Source organism: Micromesistius poutassou (genome assembly GCF_964030765.1).
Source record: "Micromesistius poutassou genome assembly, chromosome: 17".
In the NCBI taxonomy this organism is placed as follows: domain Eukaryota; kingdom Metazoa; phylum Chordata; class Actinopteri; order Gadiformes; family Gadidae; genus Micromesistius; species Micromesistius poutassou.
Genome location: NC_140287.1, coordinates 13,720,072 through 13,743,279, shown reverse-complemented (window position 1 = coordinate 13,743,279; position 23,208 = coordinate 13,720,072). Strand labels below are relative to the sequence as shown.

At 47.1% G+C, this 23,208-nt stretch overlaps 1 protein-coding gene across 1 annotated transcript in view; it reads left to right on the top strand.

Moving 5' to 3' along the window:
• luzp1 (leucine zipper protein 1) overlaps positions 1 to 22,792 on the top strand; it is a 37,292-nt gene extending 14,500 nt beyond the window's left edge. Inside the window, exons 3-8 of the mRNA XM_084481800.1 lie at positions 10,280 to 10,634; positions 10,848 to 13,128; positions 13,330 to 14,006; positions 14,502 to 14,675; positions 21,171 to 21,463; positions 22,186 to 22,792. Coding sequence (XP_084337926.1) covers positions 10,503 to 10,634; positions 10,848 to 13,128; positions 13,330 to 14,006; positions 14,502 to 14,675; positions 21,171 to 21,419 — 3,513 coding nt within the window. The 5' untranslated portion in view covers positions 10,280 to 10,502 and the 3' untranslated portion in view covers positions 21,420 to 21,463; positions 22,186 to 22,792. The remainder of the gene's footprint in view (positions 1 to 10,279; positions 10,635 to 10,847; positions 13,129 to 13,329; positions 14,007 to 14,501; positions 14,676 to 21,170; positions 21,464 to 22,185) is intronic.
• The last annotated feature ends 416 nt before the right edge of the window (positions 22,793 to 23,208 follow it).

The following is a 23,208-nucleotide window of genomic DNA, read 5'->3' as shown; positions in this document are numbered from 1 at the left end:
TTGATCGATGCCTGCTTGCTTTTCATGAAGAGGAAATTCAAATGTTCTGGATTCCAGGGTCCCCCTTCATTCACTAGCATTTTCATCCTCAAACTCTCCATGCCTCTTCTCTTCATTTTCCTCTTCATCTTCTTATTTAATACACTCTCTCTGCACCCCCCCCCCCTCCCTCATCCTCCTCTTTGTGAGACCTTTTCCTGTTGGGCACTTAAGGCGGCGCCGCACTTCCTTCCGTGTACCCTGACGTCGCACACACGCGCGCACACACACATGCACGCACGCACACACGCATGTACACCATTCTATATTTCCTTCTTCACCTGTACACATCTTCATCATATTCAGCCTTTCCTTACAGCCTGTTTGGGCTTTTCAATAAGTGACCAATCCTGTTTGTTTTGATCAATGTTTGTTGAATCTGTTTGCACACGAGAGCTTGTGCCAGTGCACAGACGCAGTTGTTTGTTGTTATGTAATGTGACCAGGCGTGGGTAATGGAGGGGACACGCAGGTGGAATACTCATCCATCATGGAGGCAAACGCGCTCCCCATCTCCTCTCTGCAATACCGTGGAGTGGTTGACTAATGGATTGAGTCAAACGCAGAGAGAGGGAAAAGGAGATGGGGGAAATCAAGTTTGTAGGAGAACAGGGCATGGGGGAGAAGGAGTGGAGGGAGAGCGATCAAGGTCATGTCATGACAATAACAACAAGGCATTTCCAATACATACAGATTGCTTTGATAATATAACCCCGATTATAGATGGACCTAAAGTTTGAGTCCATCCACAAATGCTTTTTGTTTTCTTCATAGAGGAAAAGGCAACCTCAAACTCTGATAGCTTATTAATAACTAAACAATCTCAGGGATGTTCAGCTAAGTAACTGTCACTTTTCAAGAGAGACTAATAAATGTCATGTCAATGTTGTCCCCTGCTGATTACTGGCATTCGGTAACTTAAAACTGTCAACACTGCTGATGTTTATTTAATGTCTCTGTTTATATGTTATGACACCCATAATAAGCTGAATTCCAGTGTTCTCATCTGTCTGTGTTAATAATACAGTGTGACCCTCTGGGACACGGCAGGGGAACAGTTGGATGTGTTTAGCATTTAGCTACCTACTTGTGTGTTCGCTGGTAAACACTGTTGTTTGCCAAAGTAAACGTGGAGTTGCCATGGCGGAATATATACAGCCAACATCCCACACACTCGGTCTTCTCTTTCTCTCAGCCTGTCGTCATTCTTTCGATCCGTTCTTCTCTTTCGCTCGCTCTTTCTCACACTCACAAAGAAAACACGCATGCAGTGACGTCGCCTATCAGATGCTGATAACTTTTGGTACCGTAGATACCGTGTGTTACGGCGTGTGCAAGTCACTGTGCTGTTTTGTTTGTTGTGTCCTATTTTTTTTATTAACTGTGAAATGATGACACGCACACATTCCTCCACGAGCGGGTCACCCTCATAACGATCGCACACTGAAGCACACACACACACACGCACACACGCACACAGCAGTTAACGTATCTGTGTAGTTGTGGAGCCACTGAGTCATGTAAAGCGTTTCAGCTGACGTGCGCGGATAGCCGAGTGTTTGAACAGCTGTACGGAGTGGCTTTAAATAGCGGGCCGGTGTTTGTCCTCACGGCTAACGGCTATCTGGTAAAGGGACCACATACTGGAGAAGGGGAAAGTCTGTTTCTCCTCAGCTGCCTTTATAAGACCTGTTTAAACGGAAGAGAAATGATTCCAGTTTTTTTATCGTTTGTTGGAATTTGTGTTCTAAATAATAGGTGGATACTGTCTTCTTTTTTTTTTATATATCTGATTGGTTGCTTCTTTCAGGACTGTTATGTATAGGGAGATAGCATAGTGTTCAACTCCCAGCCAGGATTGTAGCAGGTTCGACCCCCGATGTCTGTAGCCTAATTGTTTTCTATATTGTTTCTCTGGTTAATAAAAAAAAGTTCAGTAAATTGAGCAGGATGCCTAGACCTTAGCTGCTCCTAAATTACATGTATCTGAATTCTGTGAGAAATAAATGTTCCCAGAATAGTGATGTGATTGATTATTATTGGCACGTTAATCAGAGATTCTCTATGGCATAGGCCACCTACAGGTACCCCAAAAACATTACAGTTTTGTATCAGAGAGCATGAGGTGCCTTTTGAACGTAGTACTATTTAAGGCATGTCTATGTATAACAATGAGACGACACCTCGAAACTACAGGTCGGTTTGTGGAATTTGGACGAACTTACTGACATCTTGCTCATCTCGTTAAATGTGCTCATGCACGCGATCAGGAACCAATATAGCGTGGGAAACATTGGGTGTGTTGACTTGAACTTTAATATACTGTAACTGTATAAAGACGACATATCAAGTTGACAGTGGCAGTAACGCCTGACTGACCGCTGTGGCTGTCATACAAAGTTACCACCCACGCCTTATTTAGAGCAACGAAAGTCTACTTATGCCTGACAAACTCCAGATGGTTTTTCAAATTAAAAAAAAAACGTGAGGGACCAAACGATGGACGAAGATACATTTAATTGTACTGGTCGTTAGGTTAAGTGTGTGGATGTAAAATTGCCATCGCAATCTTGTGTTCAAAAACTTGTCTTGAGCGTGAACAAATATGACGGATATCCTTTAGTCTAGAACTACTAAATAACTATGGACGCATTAATGTAGACGGAGTGAAAATGGACTATACATTTTGAATTTTGTCAATTGGAACTCTCTATTTCACACTTTGCTTCCAAATTGGCCATCTTCTTTCCCACGTGACAATCCATGCACTGGGTTCTCTGCTGTCCTCTAAGTCCCCCGCCACACTACAGGATAACTGATTATAAATATTGAACATGTTTAATATTTGCGATTGGTAAAGAACACTCGTACCCCACACCACAAAAAGAACTTGCAGAATAAATTGGTAGAACCATTAACAGATCTGGGCTTTGTTGACCAGAGTCAGGAGGCGGAAATCGGGGCAACACATTGGGCTAGATATCTTGTTGTGTGTACCCAGCATAACTCCCTGTGCCCTGGTACATTAAAAGAAACAGACGCATAATGTGTTATGAGCGACACCTCTGTTTGTTCTCCAATGACACCTGTGTGAAAAGGATCTATTATCGTCGTCAATTTCCGCGAATATGTGCTGTGCTCTGTGCTCTAAATAAGACTTTTTGAGTATAGTACTCTAAGTAATACTCTCCCTATTGACGTACCCCAGCTCTTCTGATTGGGATATAGAACATAGAACCAGTCCAAGGTTAGTTCCATTGGGGCACAGCGTTCCTCTCCCCTCTCCTCGGTAGAGTTTCTCCAGATGACTGGCTCCAATTTTACGGGGTGCTGATGGGTTTTAAATAGAGCATCTAATGACCCTGCAGACCCCCTCTCGGACCCCTAGCAGTAGTGCTCATCAGGGTCCAATCCTGTCTCCTCCCCCCCACCTCCTTAGCCTCCAGGCCTCAGATCAGGACCAGTGGCCCGTGGGACTTTGAGATCCGCTCAGTCTGTTGAAAAGTCCACATTTAGGTCATGAAGAGGTGTGTGTGTGTGTGTGTGTGTGTGTGTGTGTGTGTGTGTGTGTGTGTGTGTGTGTGTGTGTGTGTGTGTGTGTGTGTGTGTGTGTGTGTGTGTGTGTGTGTGTGTGTGTGTCCTCATCCATCTTCACAGGCCACCTCTTATACCCTCCCTCTCTCTCCTCATCACTGTCCTGCCAACTTGACCCAGCTCTTTCCTGTTTGCTTGATATTGTTGTTGCTGTTGTCTTACCAGTGGGCTGTGTGTGGGCGTGAGAGGAAATTGAGTGAGTAAGTAAGGAAGTGGGGTAGGATGGGGGGGTTAGATACTTACAACCTCCCAATAACAAAACTCCATTTCTAGACCAATGAGCTTTTTTTAGGGAGAGAGGGGGGGGGGTGGATGTTACCCTGGAAACCACTCTGCTGCAGCCTAGAGAGACCCACTTCCTCTGCTCCGTTTACTGGAAGTATTCATTCTAGTGGGGGGCACCGTTAAAGAAGACTTGGGAGGGAGAGTTGGATTGCATAACAGAGGATATATACGAGGGGGGGTACAGTTAGATTAGGTGAGAGGGGCTGGGAGTTATAAGAGGGTACTGTTAAGGGTAAAGGACAGAACACAGGGATTCAGGTCTTTTAGTGTGGCATATACAAGTAGTAAAAAAAACTGCAGCGCTCTATTTAAAGTTGATTTTTTTGACGAAGGTCATGCAGGGCCAAGCACCAACCTCACAAACGTGATGTTGGGCCTCTGCTGGCCCTGTTCTGACCCTCTGCTGGCCCTATACTGGCCCTCTGCTGCCCCTGTTCTAACCATCTGCTGGCCATCTTCTGACCCTCTGCTGGCCCTATACTGGCCCTCTGCTGCCCCTGTTCTAACCATCTGCTGGCCCTGTTCTGGCCCTCTGCTAGCACTTGGTTGGCCCTCTTCTGACCCTCTGCTGGCCCTATACTGGCCCTCTGCTGCCCCTGTCCTATGCATCTGCTGGCCCTGTGCTCAGCCGTTGCTGTGCCACACTGGCCCTGTTCTGGCTCGCCTGTCAACTCTTCTTTTATCTATTCTCCTCTCTCATTTTGTTTTGGCATCTCCTTTCTTTCCCTCTCGTTTGGTTCTTTGACAAAACCAAAACAAAATATAAGGCTCGCTGTTCTCTGTATTGCTATTTGAAAACCCAAGAAGAGAAACAGTTCTTAGAAATTGTTGTTTTTCTTGGAAAGACCTGGCTAGAGGCACAATAACCGACCATGAACTCAAACTGGGAAGGATATACTTTGCGTGTTAAGCATTGTACCAGAAAGTTGTTAGAAAGGAGTAAGTAACTATGGACTTTTAATAAGAAATGTGATTTGTTGTTGATGTTATGCGAGTAACGCAAAGGCATTCTTTTTTATTTATTTTTTCGGTCAAATATTAATTTGAAATTTTATTTTGTTATTTGTTTTATTGGCTTCTCAGTTCCTAAGGCCATTTTCTGCTTAAATGCCACACTGCTTTACTTTTTCCAGAAGCAACTCAAAGCAAATAAAAAAAAAACACAAGAAAAAGGGAAAAAGAAAGACATGACTGCACACAGGAAACGACAAAACCGAACATTATGGGATGCCGGTTTTCTCTTTCTTGGAAAAAGTAAAAAATGCAGGGCAAGCGTCAGGCCTCTCCACCATCTTGTGGCTAACGATGCCCCGCCACACACACACACACACACACACACACACACACACACACACACACACACACACACACACACACACACACACACACACACACACTTGTCAGTGGCAGTTATGTATTCACTAAACACACTGGAAGTGACCTACTCCATGGAGCTGTGGTCAAGTCCCCCTATTAACCATTGTTTATAACTCTATTGCACGCTCCAAGGTACCGTCAAGTGCAAGATTGGAAAGGGGAGAATATTTCTCTCTGTGTCTCTCTTTAAGAGAGAACAGAATGTACTGGAATCAACGACAAGGCAGGAAGAGTGGCTAGAGCCCTAATGATATAGTGTATGATTGTGAACTTGCTGTGTGTGTGTGTTTGGGTGAGTGCACGAGCAGCAGAAAAAATAGAAAACAGACCTCTTCAGCACTTCCAAACCCCATTGGTATTGTTGGCCCCCGAGACTAGAATATATCCTTTATATCTCTTTCTGCGACTCTATTCTCTCCTCCTGTCACTGGGAGGGCTTTTAAGGTGCAGAATAGGCTAGTGGTTAGCCTATCCTGCCAAAAGGAACCGCGTTCAAACCCCAAACGTCCATCTGTAGGCTTCCTTGAGTAAGATTCCTAACCCTACCTGCCTCTCTCTCACTCTTGCTCTCTCGACTCCTACTATCCACTCACCCCTGTTGTTGGCCCATTTGGTTAACTCCTCCCCAGGAACCTCTGGTTCTCCGGCCCCACAGCCGCAACATTCTCATCTGGGAGCCCAGCACCTCCTCAGCCCTCCAGCCCTCGCTGTTGGATCTCGAGCCTGTGTCCCTAGTGGAAGGCCACTCAAACAAGGGAAACCGAGGTCAAGGGAAGACCTTCCTGTCCAGATTAGAATAAACAGAAGGTGACCGAACAGTGACCTATGGCTGTTCACAGCACTGCATGCGATGCATGCTTATTATTTAATCATTTTACAGAGAGTAGTTTGACTTGGCTGTGGATTTTCATCAGTGGGATTTCTCATCGGGCCGCTCATGGATTGTTTTCTTAGGAGAGACTAAGCAGAAAATCCGTCCCGCACAAGTGAGATTAAAATAACAAGCACGCTGATTGACATCGCAATGTCTGTATTGTCTTGTTGAATCTCACTCAATACAAACAGCAGGTTTAACACAAAGTGGAAAATAAAGTTTGCTGTGTGCCCAGACGGACAGACAGAGGTTTTGGCGGTGTCCTAGTTGCTATGTAATTGTTTCAACAAGGCGTTTTGGCCCTTCCTTCTTCCAGGTTTTTCCATAAATGACACAGTGAAGAACACGGGTTGAGGTTCAAAACGCCTCCACACCTCCTCCACAGCCACTCTCTCGCTCCTGATTGTCCCGCCCTCATTTCTTCCTCAATTTAAACCTGTTCTTGCCCAAACAGCCACACACACCTTTTGATTGTGTGCCATGGATGCACGCATCCAGTAATTGCAACCACTAGTCCAGGAAGCTTGGCATGGCATGGTGTGTGTGTGTGTGTGTGTGTGTGTGGGGGGGGGGGGGGTTCTCTGGAGAATCCTGAGATGGAAGAGTGGAAGAAAAACAGAAGGGGAAAATGCTTGGCTCTTGTATTTCACACTTTCTGTCTTCTGTCACACTATCTTATGTCCATTTCTTCATTCAGCCATAATTTTCATTACTTACGATGATCATGCCTCCCTTGTTTTCTCACATCACCCTTTCTCCTCCTTCCTCCTTCCTTATCCCTCCTCAACCATTCTCCTCTTCCACCAACTCCATTTATCCTCCACCTCTCCCTCCTCCACGTCTCCTCCGTTCCCTCCACGTCTCCTCTCTCCTTCACCAACTACACTTCACCCTCAACTCCTTCTCCTTCTCCCTCCTCCACATCCTCTTCACCCCCTCCAACAACCCCACTTCTCCCTGCCCGGGGCGTGTCTTCTAAAGGTAGCTAATGAGGCCCCTGGCTCTGGCCTAAGGGGAACCAGGTATGTTGATGGGCTTGGCCGCCACCAGCTCTTGCCAGAGTCACTTTAGTTTACCCAGCCTCTCCCTAGGAGCATGTGCCCGGCACGCGTGTATGACAAAGAATGGAGTGAGAGAGTGAGGGAGGAAAATTTTCAATAGAGAAAAAGAGAGGGACAGCATGAGAAAGAGGAATCGATAGAACAAGGGAGTGAAATAAATGGATAGAGAGAGAGAGGGGGGCACGACTAGGGATCGCGAGGGTGAGGGAGGGATAGAACGAGAGAGCATGGAATATATCTGGCATAGTAAGAAAGCAAACAAACTAGAGAGTGAGAGCGAGAGAGGGCGTAGCTGTACCTACCTAACAAGCAGCAGTGACGCCAACCAGGACATGAGGCCCCACCTGCGTTGCATTTGGAGAGCTATTAAGAACTTAACAAGTTAAACCTGTTGCTATAGTATGTCCTGATCCTATCAGGAATCCAAGAAACAGTTTAGGTAAATTCCAACAACATGCAGACAGACAGACAGACAGACCTCGTTTCGAGGTTACTCTACTGTTCGTTCATCATTCAGGGCAGGTTGGACAGTTTTGATTGCAGACACCAACTAAATTTTATGGGAGACGACAGAGAGAAGTTGGCCCTATTCTTCATTTAACGAGGCACAGCTGGATCCACCGAATGTCAGACAAAAACTGTTTATTAACTAAGGTGTTTTTGGTTTAAATGTGGACAGCTTAAGCTTAAGCAGTGGTCCCTTCCAACAACGCCCATTTAAAAATATATATCTCTTCGTTGCTCTCTTTGAGACGGCTGCTTTATTTTGCCTACATCATGTTACACTCTCAACACTACCAAACCACCAGACCTCATAAAAGTAGAAAAAATAATTAAAACTCTGAGGCCAAATGCTTTGATTCCACATTGTGCTGTTTTCGTTAGTAAAATAATCATTGCCATATTGCCTCTTAAAGCTTGTTGCCTTGGTCCGTGTTCAACAAGTCTTTGAATGTATTGCGGGTTAAGCGCTTGAGGATTCGGCACCAAATGAAAAGACATTGAATGAATCTTCACTGAAAGTAACCCAAAATAACAAGTTGGGGCCATACATTGAAGCATGTGCTTGTATACCAGTGAGATGAAAAGTTTCACCAAACAAGGCGCCAGTTGAGTTAATTAGTTTCTATCAAAGAGCTATTGTTGGGTCTTTTTTACAGGGCTAACAACTTTACTTCATATATATTTAAAAAAAAGCCATGGCAGCAGACACAGATTCCTTTTAGTCTTTAAGAAAGAGATAAGTTTGAAGCCATCAATTCAATTAACATTATTGTGCGTGCCGATGGCTGGAGGACTGCGGATGAGGAACAAAGAGGAGATTGTATGATGGGACTGTGGAGAAGAGAGCGATTGCAGGGTGTGAAGGCTGCCCCTCTCCCAGGGGACAATGAGTGATTCTGGTTGCAGACGTTATGCCCCCCCCATCCCCTTCGGTCAATACCTCTCAACGGTCAGTGGGGGAGTAGGGGGTTGGTCAGGAACATAAACATGGGGCCAAGAATTGAGCCAGAACCTGAATCATGCATGAGGTGAAAGTGCTTAGCAGTCTGACCGCTAAGCAGTTTTTTCTGAATGCGTAATGATCTCCGTTCTCATGCTACAGAAATCCTGTTTCCTCTACGGGCTGGTGAACATAGTGTTCAGCGTGTAGGTTTCTGGACAAGCACATGTTCTCTTTCAGGCTGGACACTTGTACTGTATGTGTGTATATGTTTATTATGACATGTTTATTACGTTTTATGAAAAAAAGGAAATGTAACGGCGTTTATTGCAATAAGCGTTGCATCCCCCCCCCCACCTGGTTGATGATGAAGAATAGTGTTGTGATAGGGGGGGCCCCTCTGATGTCGTGGTTGCCATGGGGACAGCTGCTTTGTGTGTTTATCGACAGAGAGGCAGCCGTGTCATTGAGATTCGCTGATGTCAGCAAGTCTAGGCAGGCCCGGTTAGTATCAATAGCTTGATATAAAATCCTTTACACACATACACACACACACACAGCACAACCCCCTCCCTCTCTGTGTGTCCTACAGAAAGGGAAGGTGAAACATGATGATTACAATGATTTGAATAACAAAATAGAAACAAGAAGAGGAGAAGCCATTATGTTCAGATTTGCATTTATGCAGTGCTACGTGGTTTCACAAAACTAGTGCAAGATTATGTTAACCTAATTTTTTTGTTGTATCATTCCAATTAACCTCAAATCTTAAATACATTGCTAAATTCATATCATGCTTTTGTACACTGGATCTTCAAAAACGAGTGGCAACAATGTGGTTTGTTATGTAATAGAATACAGATACAATCTAATAAAATCATGATGGAAGCGGTATAATAGAAAGAATAGCCTGCTGAAAGACCCACACCAAATGCTCTACTCTATCTGCAAGCTAGCTTCGTCTAGAGCTAAATGAATGCACAAGATACTATGCAGCTGATTAATTTGGCATGGCATCATAGATAAAATGTCCTGGGTTCAACCCCACTGCTGTCTTTCTGTGTTAAATGCTACATGTTTTCTCTCTTCTGTCTGGCTTCCCCTTAACTCTAAAGACAGAATTGTGCATGTGATTCTAAGTGAGCCTACGCTCGGGAGAACTAGGGAAAAAAAATTTTGGGCTTGATGATTGTTTGAAACATAGTTGACCCAAGTTGAATGTTAACATGGTCTTGTTGATTTCTATTTATTTGGTATTTGGTAATTTGCTGTTGACTTGCTTCCGGTCGTACAGTACTTCTCACAAATGTTTTGCCATGTATGAGAGATAGTGAGAGATGGCGAGTGGGTGTGTGTTCCTTTAGTGTGTATGTGTGTCTGTCAGGCCATCTCTTAACCCACGCTAATTGCTTGTGTCATGGTAATCAAGCATAACTGTGACACCATCTGTTGAGTGCTCTCTCTCTTCCTCTATCTCTTTTCCTTTCTCTCTTCCTCTCTCCATCATTCTTGTGTGCTATCTTGTACTCACTCTTGCTCTGCAGCGAGTTTGACTCGAGTTATTGATGAAAACACGTTCGGTTGTTCTTCTCTTCTTCCCTGCAGATGATGGTTTTCCCTACTCAAAACCCAACTTTTGTCCCTTGAAGCTACAAGCAGAGGAACTGTCATCTCCCTTCCTTCATCCATTCTGCTGGACTCGAGTGGAATACTAACCAGGACACGAGGGATCGTTGCTGCTACTCCAACACAAATGTTGGCTTTCCAAAACCGTGTCAAATAACTTAGATCAGAAATCAAGACCACGCATACACAACTCTGTACCACCATGTCTGAGCACAAGGACATGACGAACCGCCACCTGCGGCATAAGCTGCAGAGTCTCGGTCGACGGCTGGACGAACTGGAGGAGGCCACCAACAAGCTGCAGAAGTCTGAGGACGAGCTGGTTGAGCTGCAGGTTAGTACTCTGATGTCTAGTCAAATGCAAAAAAAAGTTTGGGCCGAACCCTGAGAAATAAATAGTGATTTATTGATAAAAAAGTGCATAATGTGTATTTTCTCTCCCAGAGATGGAGATTGATGTATATAAAGACCTTTGTGGATAGTTATTACAAGATGGTATATGGTTTCAAAATAAATTCATTAATAAATCGCTCCCCCCTTACCATAGGACAAGATTATCCAGGCAGAAGGCAGCAACTCCTCCCTGCTGGACGATGCGGAGGCACTGAGGAAGAGGCTCCTGAAGATCCAAGGAAAGGACGAGGAGGTCCGCAAGTGCGAGGACCTCTGCCGCACGGTCCGGGAGAAACTGGAAGAGGAGGAGAGCCTCACCCAGCAGCTCAAGGCCGAGATCGAACGTCTCCAGCGGCGGATGGCTGAACTGGAGAAGCTGGAGGAGGCATTCGGTAAAAGCAAGTCCGACTGTAGCCAGCTGTGTCTCAGCCTCAACGAGGAGAAGAACCTCACCAAGAAACTCTCGTCTGAGCTGGAGACCCTCAAGGCCCGTTTGAAGGAGATGGAGACGTCTGAGATCAGGCTGGACAAGGCGGAGCAGGCTTTAGCCGCCGAGTTGGAGAAACTCAAAGGCTTCACCCAGGCCTTTGTGAGCGAGCGCAAGAGGCTACTGGAGAGCCAGAGGGACAACGAGAAGACCATTATGAAGCTGACGGAAAAAGTGGAGCATCAGAGGAAACGCATCGGCACTGCGGCAGACCCCGGACTCGGGGACTTCAGGAAGTCGTGCATTGAGGACGAACTCTCCGTGGGCCTCTTCAACAGCAGGCTGAACCAACGCAAAAGGAGCCTGGACTACCTGAAGTCCTCAGAGGACAACGTCGGCCTACGGAACGAGAAGAACAGCGGCCTAGAAGGTCAGAGAGAGGAGGACAACAAGGTGAAAGAGCTGACCCAAGAGGTAGAAAGGTTAAAGAACCGCCTCAAACAACTGGAGATCGTTGAGGAGGACCTTAAGAACTCAGAGTCCAAGAACGGAGAGCTCCAGGAGAGGTTCCAGGTGGAGTGCACCAGAGCACGGCAACTGGGCGAGCAGGTGGAGCAGCTCCAGACGCAGCTCTGCGCTAACGGGGACACGGATAATAATGGCAGTAGTCACGGCAACAGGAGCCCCAACGCGTGCCCCAAAACCCTCGCCAAAGTCCACGAGAACGGCAAGGCCGAGAACGAGGAGATCAACGTCAAGGGGGGCTTCAGGCAGGAGAAGCCCAAGTACAGGAGCGCCGCAGCCCCCTCGGAGCCCAGCTCCCCTAAAGCCAAGAACCGGGAGCTGTCTCCTCAGCACAAGAGGGAGACCAAGCTGCGGAGCAGAGAGCTGAGCCATTCGGAGGATGCTGGAATGCTCAGTGCTGGAAGGAGGCCCGTCAGTCCCGCACACAAAACCAGGAGGACGCCAAAGACCCCGACGACCACCACAACCACATCTGATAACGGAGTAAGAGAGACCGGAAGAGCAATGTCTGAGAGGGCGAGAGAAGGTGCCTCGCGCGGTGCCTCTGTAAGTGTGTCCGCCGTCGAAGGCAAGAAAGCTTCGGTCTTAAGCCGCTACCCCCCAGCAGCGAATGATCAGAAGCACTGGAAGACCGCCAAGAAGGAGACTGAGGTGGAGAGCAAGAAGAGCAAAGTGGAACCATTCTCCAAGTTGTACAGTGGCAGCGACAGCGAGTCAAACCACTCTGATGTTTTGCCCGAGACGTACGGCAAAGCCAACAGCGTCTCCTCCCAGGACAAGGAATCTGTCTTTCCGTCCCATCAGGAAACCCCGGACCCGGTCCAGGAGTCAGTCACTGTCCCCCTCTTGGCGTCGAAGGCCAACGGATCCTACACCGCGTACAGATCCCATGTCACGCCATTGTTGCCCGGCGACCAGGGGTCAGAAGGGGGTCACTCCTCCTCCGCTTCTGAGACGGAATCCACAGGGTCGAGGCGGTCTGAGCCCGAACCCATGTCCGAGGCGTCCACTGTGACCACGTTGAGCAGCAGGACCACCACCCCAAAGTACCCCCGGTACTCCGGCGTTCGCGACCCCCCCTCGGAGGGCTCCTCCACCCGGAGCTCATTCGACGAGGAGCTCCACGGCAGACCGCTCCTGGCCGACGGCGGGGTCCCGGAGCCCCTGCACACGCCGTCGGGGATCGACCTCCGGCGGGTGTGCAGCCCGCGGGAGGCGCTGAGGTCAAAGGCCGTCATCAAGCCGGCCATCGTGGAGAGCGACAGGAAGGAGGTGATGATGTCAGAGACGTTGGCGACCAACGGTAAACCCAAGATCTCGACCAAGCCCATGGTGATCACCGCCGCCAGTAAGATGACCAGCAGCATCACCATCTACCCCAACGACCCCGGCTCTTCCAGAACCAGCAGTCGCAGCAGTAGTGTGTCCAGTGAACCCATGTCGGGCCGGGAGCGACACACCTCTACCAGTAACATCCTCATAGGTAGGTTATCATGTCTTTTTCTCAACTGTGCATTAAACTGTGGACCTTTAACGGTGAGTATTGCAAATGATTATCAAAAAACGAATTAGGCTAAGCCCAAAATTGAACTGAAAACAGATATTTTTATAAATGTATAAATGAATAATAATAGAATTATAAAAAAAACTTAAAATGAATCCTATTTATTTGAATCACCATCAGGCCCCAGCATGGAGCACCGCGGCAGCATCTCCATACCGTACGAGATCTCCATCCCCAAGAGTGACATCCCGTTGCGCACCTGCCCGGACTATGACGACTACGGCCCAGAAGACCTGGGGGTCCCCCCCCCTTCCAGGTCCAGCCTCTACGACACCTCCAGGATGGACCCCACCTCCACCAGCCGCTCCCATCGCAGCGCCTTCAGCCTCCTGTCGCCCCCGGAGGTCACAAGCAACACCACCACCACCAACTCCACCTCGGCGGACTTCAGCTACGACACCGAGTCGGGCTTCGAGAGCAGCAGCTGCAGCAGCAGCAACACCACCACCGCCGCCTCGCTCAGCAGCTGGAGGAGCCAGACGTACGGGCCGCCCCTGCAGGACGACAACCTGCCGGACCTGAGGAACGTGACGGTGAGGAGCACCTTGAGGAACCGGGCCGGCTCCAGCCCCAGCCCTGCGTCCGTTGAGCCATGCGTCCGGGGGAAGACGAGTCCCCTGGGGACCGGCGATTACGGTGTCGGCGGCGGTGGTGGAGGAGGCTCGGACGATGAGGTAGCCCCGTGGAAGGCCTACAGGGCCCGCAGCATCCTGGACGCCGAGGAGACGGGGAACTGCCGGATGGGGGCCGGCTGTGGTGTGACGGCACCCAAGGGAGCCAAGGCCACGCCTGCTGAGGTGAGACACGGCGACGCAGTATGTCAAATATAAATACGGGTGCATTTCTAACACGCATCCACATTTTTGGCATATTAATGCAGCATAAAAAGTATAAAATCCATTAGCATCCGGCTGCAGCCCCGGAGCTGGGGCCTGTGGTGGAGGAACGGGGCCTGTGGCAGGTCAGTTTTTTCGGCTTTGTTCGACGTTTTGCGTCTGTTGGCCCATAGCAGTCGAGTTTTTCAATGTAAATTTTTCTTGTTAAATTTCAATAGAATAATTAATTAATGAATAAGAATAATGAATCTAATTGAAAATAATAAAGGGTTAGGGTTAATTAACGTTAATAAACGTTGAAAAACTCTAAAAAAAAAAATAGAGAAAAAAACGGACTTGCCACACCGAAGGCCCCGGCTCCGGGGCTGCAGCTGGATGCTACTCAAAACAACAGCAAATTATACACATTTTGAACTAGTAATTCTATGATAACAACACTTTTCAACTTTTTCACAGCTGTATATGCGAAAGATTACCCATGCCCCTGGCACCAGAGAAGCCCAGGATCCTGGAGCCCGCAGGATCAAGACCTCGACGTCCCCCTCTTTCGAGGCGGCAGGGCTGGGCAGAGCCATCGCCCATGAGCCTCTCAGCTCACAGACGTGGGGCCGGTCGTTCTCGCAGCCCGCGGTAAGTGGAACAACTGAGCTGGAGGATTTTGGAGCTCTAATCACCTTAATGCACGTAAATAGTGAACATAGGTTTTTTGATTGATCATAGTCACAATGGACACTTATGTCTAATACAGAGCTAACCTTTATCTTATCTCTCTACGCCCTGGCAAGGGGAAAATGGCTACACTCACTCTGATGTCTTTTTTTCTCCATCTTCTCACCCATGTGCTAAATGTGCACATGGGTACATCATGTTTAAATACAGTGTTTGCTGCTGTCTGAGCATATGTTTCACAGCATTCAGTTACTTCCTGAACAAATTGATGAACCTCCTCCTATGTTGGGACTATCCCATGTGGTGCTTGGGCAGTTAAGTACATCGTTTTTTTTAATCAAACCAAAGCTTAACAGACTGATCCCTGCTTCCATAGCAGAATCGGCCCGTAATCAGTGCAGTATCTGGTGTGTCTGCCTCTTTGAGTGATGGGTTAATGAACATGTCTGGCTCTGCATTAGAACAAAGAGCAGTGTTTAGCAGCGTACTGATGTATGGTTATTTAAATAGCCTGCACTCTAAAAGGAATTAGCCAAAGCAGTCATCAGGAGCTGGAAGCTGTACATTTTGAGTACAGGAAAAGAGAAAAAAAAATAATGAGACAGAAATATCTCCATAATTGAAGGAATTATCATTTCCAATCTGCAAACAATTGAGCATGGGAAGATTAGTGGAGTCTGGAAAGAGCACAGTCACAGTGTTTTCGCTACTGGTGTGTCCACTTTGCCGGAGCTTGGCCCCGACTTGTGCTTTTTTCCCCCTGCTCGCCAGACCCTGAGACTCGCAGCTTAGCACAGCAGTTCTGTAAGTTGCTCTCCCGCTGCCCTGCTAAGCACAAAGAGAGAAACAGGGTGGGACTCTGAAGGAAAAGAGAAAAAAAGAGAGAAGAAAATATGTGGGAGGCTGGAAATGAAAAAGACCTTAACAGGGAGAAAAGGTTAGGGAAACCTCAAAGAGAAGAAAATAGCTCTCTCGTATTTTAGAATGCCAGCACATTAGTCGTCTGGGTCCAGGGCCAGGCTGCGTTGCTTTTCCACACACACTCACTCACACTCACAGTCGCACACACACCTACATCTATCTGTGCTCCATCTAACTTGGGCTTCGGTGCATTTTTTAGTTTTTCAACTAGGTGTTATTTATGTGTTTTTTTATTCAATTGAGTTTGTATTTTTCCCGAGGGGAATTGGCAACACCACTAACTTAAATGCCATTGTCTCCTAGTATTAAGTTTGTCAAACAAAGGCACATTAGCCCAGTGAGCGCCTTATTAATGTTGGGCCGTGCCAAAAGTGTTAGGATCAGTAAAATACCTCTAATATAAGCATGGACTCTGTCGTACTCACTGACTTTGTTTCATATGTTTTTAACTCATATTTAGCATTATTTATTTAGCATTAAATGTGTAGTAAGGGATTGACATTAGCGACTTTCTCAAATGACTCCCAAGAAGACGATTTCAGGGCCAAGGGGTATGACAATGATTATTTTCATTATATAATGTTTTAGTTGCTATGCAATGCCTGATTAGACATTGAAGGTGAAGCAGACTATGACCGGTATGTACGGTGGCGGTTCGTTCTAGTGTCAGGTTGATATTTTGTCTGCCCCAGACATTCGTCACTGTAGTCTTGCGAGACAACTTCTTCAGGTAATACATTTAATGGTACAATTTCAAACAAAAACACAAAATGTCCTCCTTCCACCCAGCCACTAGCCAGACTACTAACCAACGCCAAATGTTTGCCGTGTCGTTACTTTCCCTGTGTGGTCATGCGTGTGGTGTCCTGGCTTTTTTTGAAAGCAGAGCCTGTTGTGATATAGTCATTTAAAGGTCACAGAGAGGTCACAATGTGTAGGCAAGGGGCGGTGTTATGGGGGATCAGCTGTGTTCTACAACAAAAGCCATGCAGGGCTGCACGGTCAGCCACTAGTAGGCTGATTCTAGTGCTCTGGCAGGTTCTTACTGCAACAGACCATCACTGATGGTCTCACTTTGTCAGAGTTCACCTAGACTGGCACTTAATGTATGTCATATTTAGTTATAGTACTTAGTTATGTAGCTACCTATCCTAGCTAGCTTTGTTGTATACAGGGAATGGGTTAACCTAGTGATTGTTAGTGCTTTGCACTTTGTTCTATGAAAATCCTTACTGTACCGACAGCTATATTGTTTCACTTTCTTATGACAAATGTACTTATTGTAAGTCGCTTTTGATAAAAGTGTCTGCTAAATGCCCTAAATGTAAATGGTCTATGATATTAAGTGACATTTAATGAGGTTGCATCATTCAGAAAAATCAACGTGGGTATCACGATCATACGTCAAATCAAGAACAGGGGACACCGGGATACTGGCCCTTGGTCTAGAGCTGGAGCCCCATATCTTCAGCCAGGTGACCAATTATAAAAATAACATAGGAGGGAACATGCCCCCCCCCCCCAATCACTGTAGCTACGCATGCACACAAACACACACTCATCATTACCACAGAACGTTGACCTTCAAACCAGTGGGGGTCTGTCACTTATCTTGTGATTTTTCGACCTTTCGGATTGTCTTTCTTTTGTTTCACTCTCCCTCCCCGTCCTGCCAACATTCAGTTTGTCATTGCTGCTCTGATTGGAAGAGAAGGGTTTTTTTTTGTTTTGGATGGGTCTAGTAAAGGTCTGTGGTCATGTTAATGTTTGGTGCACACCCTGTGCTTTCAAGCCCTTACAAGGAGCTTTGGAAAAGCTGTTGTTTCCAAGACTGAGAACTACAGTCAAAGGAATTGACCTTGTTATAAATGGCAATTTAAAACAAGAGAGCTACAGTATTGTTCCACCATCTATGCAGGACTGACTGTAAGGCTGTGAATCCATCTTTTTTTCTTTCTTTTTTATTAAGTAATTGTGTATTGTCTCTAATCGATAGTTGCCTTTGTGAGCTGCTGGACACCAGAATTTCCCCAAGGCGATGAATAATCTACCTAATATATGGTTATATTTATCATATTCTTAGATTTGATCATTTGTCTCATTTTCCTAATTCAGTGAGTTATACTGTTGGCATCGTAATTAAATGGATACATGATATTTGACCTAATGGATGCAGAGGCCTAAACTCAAGCACGTGAAGATCCACTCACAGACATTGGCCTCACTGTCCACCCCACCTCCCCCCTCTCCATCTCGTCCATCCTTCACCACCCCCTCTCCCCTGATGCTCTTAAATAACGATAGACTATGGGGGTTTTACGAAATCATCACTTGGCCCGTGGCCCAGGTTCCAGTCTTCAAGAGCTCTACCATCTGTTAGCAGATGAACTGGTGCCCCGACTTCACTACTCCTTCACTTCCACTCTGTCAATCTGTCGTTGGCTCTCGCTGACATCCGGGGGTCTCCAGGCTTGATTACCGGGAACATCTCGCCGCTGTGGTGCAGCTGAAAAATACTGTTCCTCCACAAACCTCAGAGACTTGGGGAACTAGCCGCTCCATCGAACAGACATAATAATCAAAGTACGCTTCAGTGAAAAGAGTTCCACTACAGAAATCTTTGCTTTAAAAAAAATAAAATGTCTTCCTTCAAACCTCATCTTGGAACTCCATTCTGAAATCTGGTGGTTTTGCAATTTTAATATATTTCAGTGGCTTGAATCGCAATGTCTTACATAAGTAAGAGTAACTGTTATTAGGCTGTGTTTTTGGATACGGAAGCGTGTGGAGATAACTATGTGATTATGGCAGGGCAAAGGTTGCGAGAACAGATTTTACGTTATTAAACCAGAGTAAGGGGGTCAATAAGAGAGAATGTAAGAGAGACGCTATCGGCCACGTCAACTGACCATCACACCCTTTCTTCTCGATTGATATTGGGCAGGCTTTGAGTGATCCTTGATATGCTAAGCAAAGCATTATCTGATTTGATAGCTTCAGAATGGCCTGTCATCAGTGATCTTTGCCCCGGTCAATACAATTTCCTGTGTTAAAAACAAGCTATCCATCCAGCTCAGTACAGAGTCCAAAAAAAATCGATAGAGATCTTTCTTAAAAAATATATATTGTTTTTACATATGCTTTCCACTATTAAGTGTTCTTTTTTACAAATGTTGGCAAATCCGGCCCAGTGAATGCAAGCAATTACGTCCGGCTAGCCTGAAATTAAGTTCCCCCAGAAAGGCCCCCCATCAGTCAATAGTCATTTAGGAGACAACCTGTGAGAACCATGATAAAACCAGATAAAATCAAAGCTTATTGTTCCTCATGCATTCATGATCTGGTATCTGTTATACCAGATCATTTTGATTGATTGCTGAATAACAGATTGTTAATCTGTTATTCTTTTGAGCCTTTATGGGGGAATGAGGCACACTTTAGTATCTACTGAGAGGTCATGTCCCCCCGCCCCCCATCCCACTAATGGCTTTGGGATCACAGACCATGGCGGGGCATGAAGGATATTGTCCAAAAGCCACACAAAGTCCATTGTGAATAACGCTGGCAGGTCTGGCTACGTGCTTTATGTAGCGGTCTCTCCTCACCTCCCGGCGTTGTACAGAACAGCATTGTAGTGTTTCCTTCCCTGTGCTGCTGTCGGAAAAAAAAAACCTCAAGCTCAACATGAATGGGCTGTGAACTTATGTTTGGCCCAGACCTGCGGAGCCGGTCCGGACGAGGAGCAGGAACCCAAAACATCCTTTTCTCTTTTTCTTTCTTTTTTTCTCTCCGTCTGGTCGAAAAAAAACCTCTGGCGGCAGCAAGGTGAAGCTATGGGCTTAACGTTGTGGTTTGGTTTTTTACTGTTTAGCCTGACGTAACCCTGACGGAGAAGGAAGTGCAAGGAAGAAAGTAACAAGGTGAAATAACAGCCGGAGCAGGCATGGCAGTCGGAGGGTGTCTAGGAGGAGGTTGGAGCAGCCAGAGTCTCACACAAATGACCCGCGAGCAATGTGACTGGAGAATGGTAGTGTGTGTGATGGATGGACATTGAGTCATTTCTGCCTGGCCATGGGAACGGCTCTGAAAAAGAAGTAAAGAAATGTGGCAATGAAATGTGTTTTAAATTATTCGTCATTTAGCACGTCATTCAGCACTGAATGTGCTGAGATGATGAAATCCTCAGCATTACATTACAACACATTACAACATCACATTGCAATACACATTCAAAACCACTTGTTCTAGAACAATATTATGCTAGCCGGTGCATAAACGGACACTAAGGAACGGATTGGCCGAGCTCAGCATCGCTATAGCATCAACCTCAGCATTACAGTCCTGCCTGCTTAGTCCACAGACCAAATACAGCCTGCAGCCGTGGTAGCTTACCGTAGAAGGACAAATCTCCCGTGCAATTTCCTCCCCTGAAGCAGGAAGTGACACAATCGGCCACACCCACTTGGCACCATTACCGTGCTGACTGGATTTCCTGTCTGTCGCCCTGTGAGATCGAGTCAGGCCGTCCAGCAGTGCTCCATTAAAGGCAATTAGCAAGAATGCGTTCTTAAGCTGAGATCAGAAGCCAACTCCTACCCACCAACTGTCACTAATTATGGTGCGTTTTAAGAAGCTGAAATTACAGGAGTGGAGAATGCTGCTTCTGTGTGTTTTTAGGAACTGCTTCGTCATGGAACTCTCCCTTCTCCTCGCACTCGTGGGGTCACTGAGGTTATTCCAGGGGACGCACTGATGCAGCCTCCCCACGCTAGTAACTCGGGGAATTTTGTTTTGCAACTTTGACGACCTACCAAATTATACGTCCCTCAGCTTGGGGTATGTTTGGGTTTTTTCGGAGTTGGGAAATTTCCCTCTGGCAAAGATCCACATGGCATTGATCTTCTTTTGTCACACACCAGTTCACATGAACAGCATGTTTCTAATACCCAAATAATAGACCGCTGGATCAAACAAAGCCCTATGCTAACAGGGCAAATTGCTCTTATGTAAAACAATAGAATATGGGGGGGGGGGGGGAGTAATGTGAAATATGTTCTATGACATCGCCTTTTCACTTTCAGACTTGACGACATGTAAACCCTCGTTTACTGACACACTTTGGTACAATAGATTCAAGCCCACCATCTTGTACTTATTTAACAAACATTTGAGAAGAACCAAGCAAAAGCAACCACTTGTTGTTATTCTCTTTGTAATGGGGGGAAAAAGTACTGAGATGGCCACTCTGATTGTGTGTGGCATCATGTGAAACCCTCCTGTGCATTATCAAGACCTTATTCATATTCTCTATTCTAGGCTGCGGAGCGCACAGACCAGAGTTGATACCATGTGCTGTTTCCTTTGCTTTCCTTCATTTCCATACACATGTGGTATAACAATCAGGGTTTTTGTTATAACATTGTGTGTACAATGTGCGTCAGTAAGCTCTGCCAAAGAAAGATGTGTTGAAGGCCTTCAGACACCATAACGCACACACTCACACTCCCACTCTACTCTTCATATTCTCTATTCCAGCCTGCTGAGCGCCCGGACCCCATCCCGGACCCCTGGCACAGCCCGGCCTCCCGGAGACGCCCCCTGGCCCCCAGCGGTGACTCCCACCGCCTGGGCAGCTCCTACGACCGGGGCCACAAGACGGCGGGGGTCTCCCCCAGAGGAGAGCCGTGGTCCAGCCGAGGTCAGGGCTCATTGGACCAGGGGGAGAGTAGGAGCGGGCCAGGGAGCCGTCCCTGGAACCGGGAGCGGCAGGCCGACCGCCACTAGAGCAGGTCGGCTCTGGGTCGGACGTTCACACCGTGGGAGACTAGGTAGGAAGACTTCCTGTCTGTCATGCTCGCTTCCTATTTCGGTCTTTCATTCTGGGAAACAGAAAAGGATGTACTTTTTTCTATTTATTCACATCGGTTTCGTTCGTGTGTGTGTGTGTGTGTGTGTGTGTGTGTGTGTGTGTGTGTGTGTGTGTGTGTGTGTGTGTGTGTGTGTGTGTGTGTGTGTGTGTGTGTGTGTGTGTGTGTGTGTGTGTGTGTGTGTGTGTGTGTGTGTGTGACCTCTTATGCACTCACTAACAGTAAAGACAGCAGAACACAATTCATCCCCTCTCTCTCTCTCTCCCTCTCTCTCCTCACTGTCCTGCCAACTTCACCCAGCGCCTTCCTGTTTGCTTGAAATTGTTGTTGCTGTTGTCTTACCAGTGGGCTCTGTGTGGGCGTTAAAGAAACCTTAAATAAATGTGCATACTAACATCCCCTCAGATCCCAAATGAAAGGAAAGATATTTTAAGAATATTTTAAGTCAAATCCCTCAAGAGTGTCAACACTCGCTGAAGTACGTCCAATAAGGTGGTGACAAAGCCCACGCTCTGCTGAAGTTCCCATTAGCAACCCCCTTGGCCCGGGGTTAATCCGTTTCCTAGGTAAATCTCAACCTAAAAACGACCAGGGCCTTTTTATCACGATGCGTGACGAAGATTTGTGACGACATCTTCAAACCATACCGTTGCTGTGATCCTTTTCTCATTTTTTCCATACAGCACTCAATCTCACCTGCTCCAAGACGGCCCCTGGGGGTCCCCAGCAAACCATCGTGGCTGCCTCCTCCTCCTCCTCCACCACCACAGGCCTGCACTCACTGCATCCGCTGCTCCTGCTGCAAGGAGTATAGAACTGAATCACACAGAGCAGCAGCAGCCACGCGAGCCGTAGGATCCATCATAGCACCACAGACTGGCTGCCTCTGACCCCTGACCCCCGAGCGTACGCATGTACTCAGGCGCTACCAGAATCACCCCCGCCCACACACTCCCCAACTACCCCCAAACACCCCCCCCCCCCACTTCTTCCTTTTCCTTTCCGGAAACCTCTGTGACTCCCGCGGGGGACGTAACTGCACACAGTCTTTTCAGTGGCTGTGTATGGAGTGTGTTTCCATGGGAGTGATGTAGAGTTGAAAGGAGGTGGTGGGGTGTCGGAGGTGGGAGGGGGGCGGGGGGAGGGGGCTAGCCTAGCCTAGCCTAGCCTAGCCTAGCCTAGCCTTCAACCAGCCTATGTGTCCTCTTCTGCTTCCCTCTGTTGGATGTATTACATGTATAACCACCACTGCCGCCGCCGCTACTGCTAACTGCCGCTGCGATCTGACAAAGGGAGAGGCTGTGGCCGCAGCGGGAGGGGGGGGGGGGGCTGATGATGATGATGGTGAGGGGGTGGAGAGGAAGAAAGGGGCCTTCGAAAAGGGGGGGCGACCAGCGGCCAGTGACCTTGATGGATTTTTATAGCATTTCGGAAGTGTGTCATCATGTGCCCCCCCCCTCTCCACTGTCCCTCTGTCTGTCTGTCGCAAGCAGCTAATATTATTAGGAGGAGGAAGAAATACATGAACCCAGCTACAACGTGCAGCCCTAGACTTCCATACGGAAAGAACAGATTCCTTACCCCGGATGGGACCAAAGAAGCCAGGGAGCGAGTTACTCACGTTAACTCTGGGGGAGAACTTGTATCGCAATATTATGACACTTCGTTATTATTTCGTTATTAAAGTATAAAACGCTAGCATACAT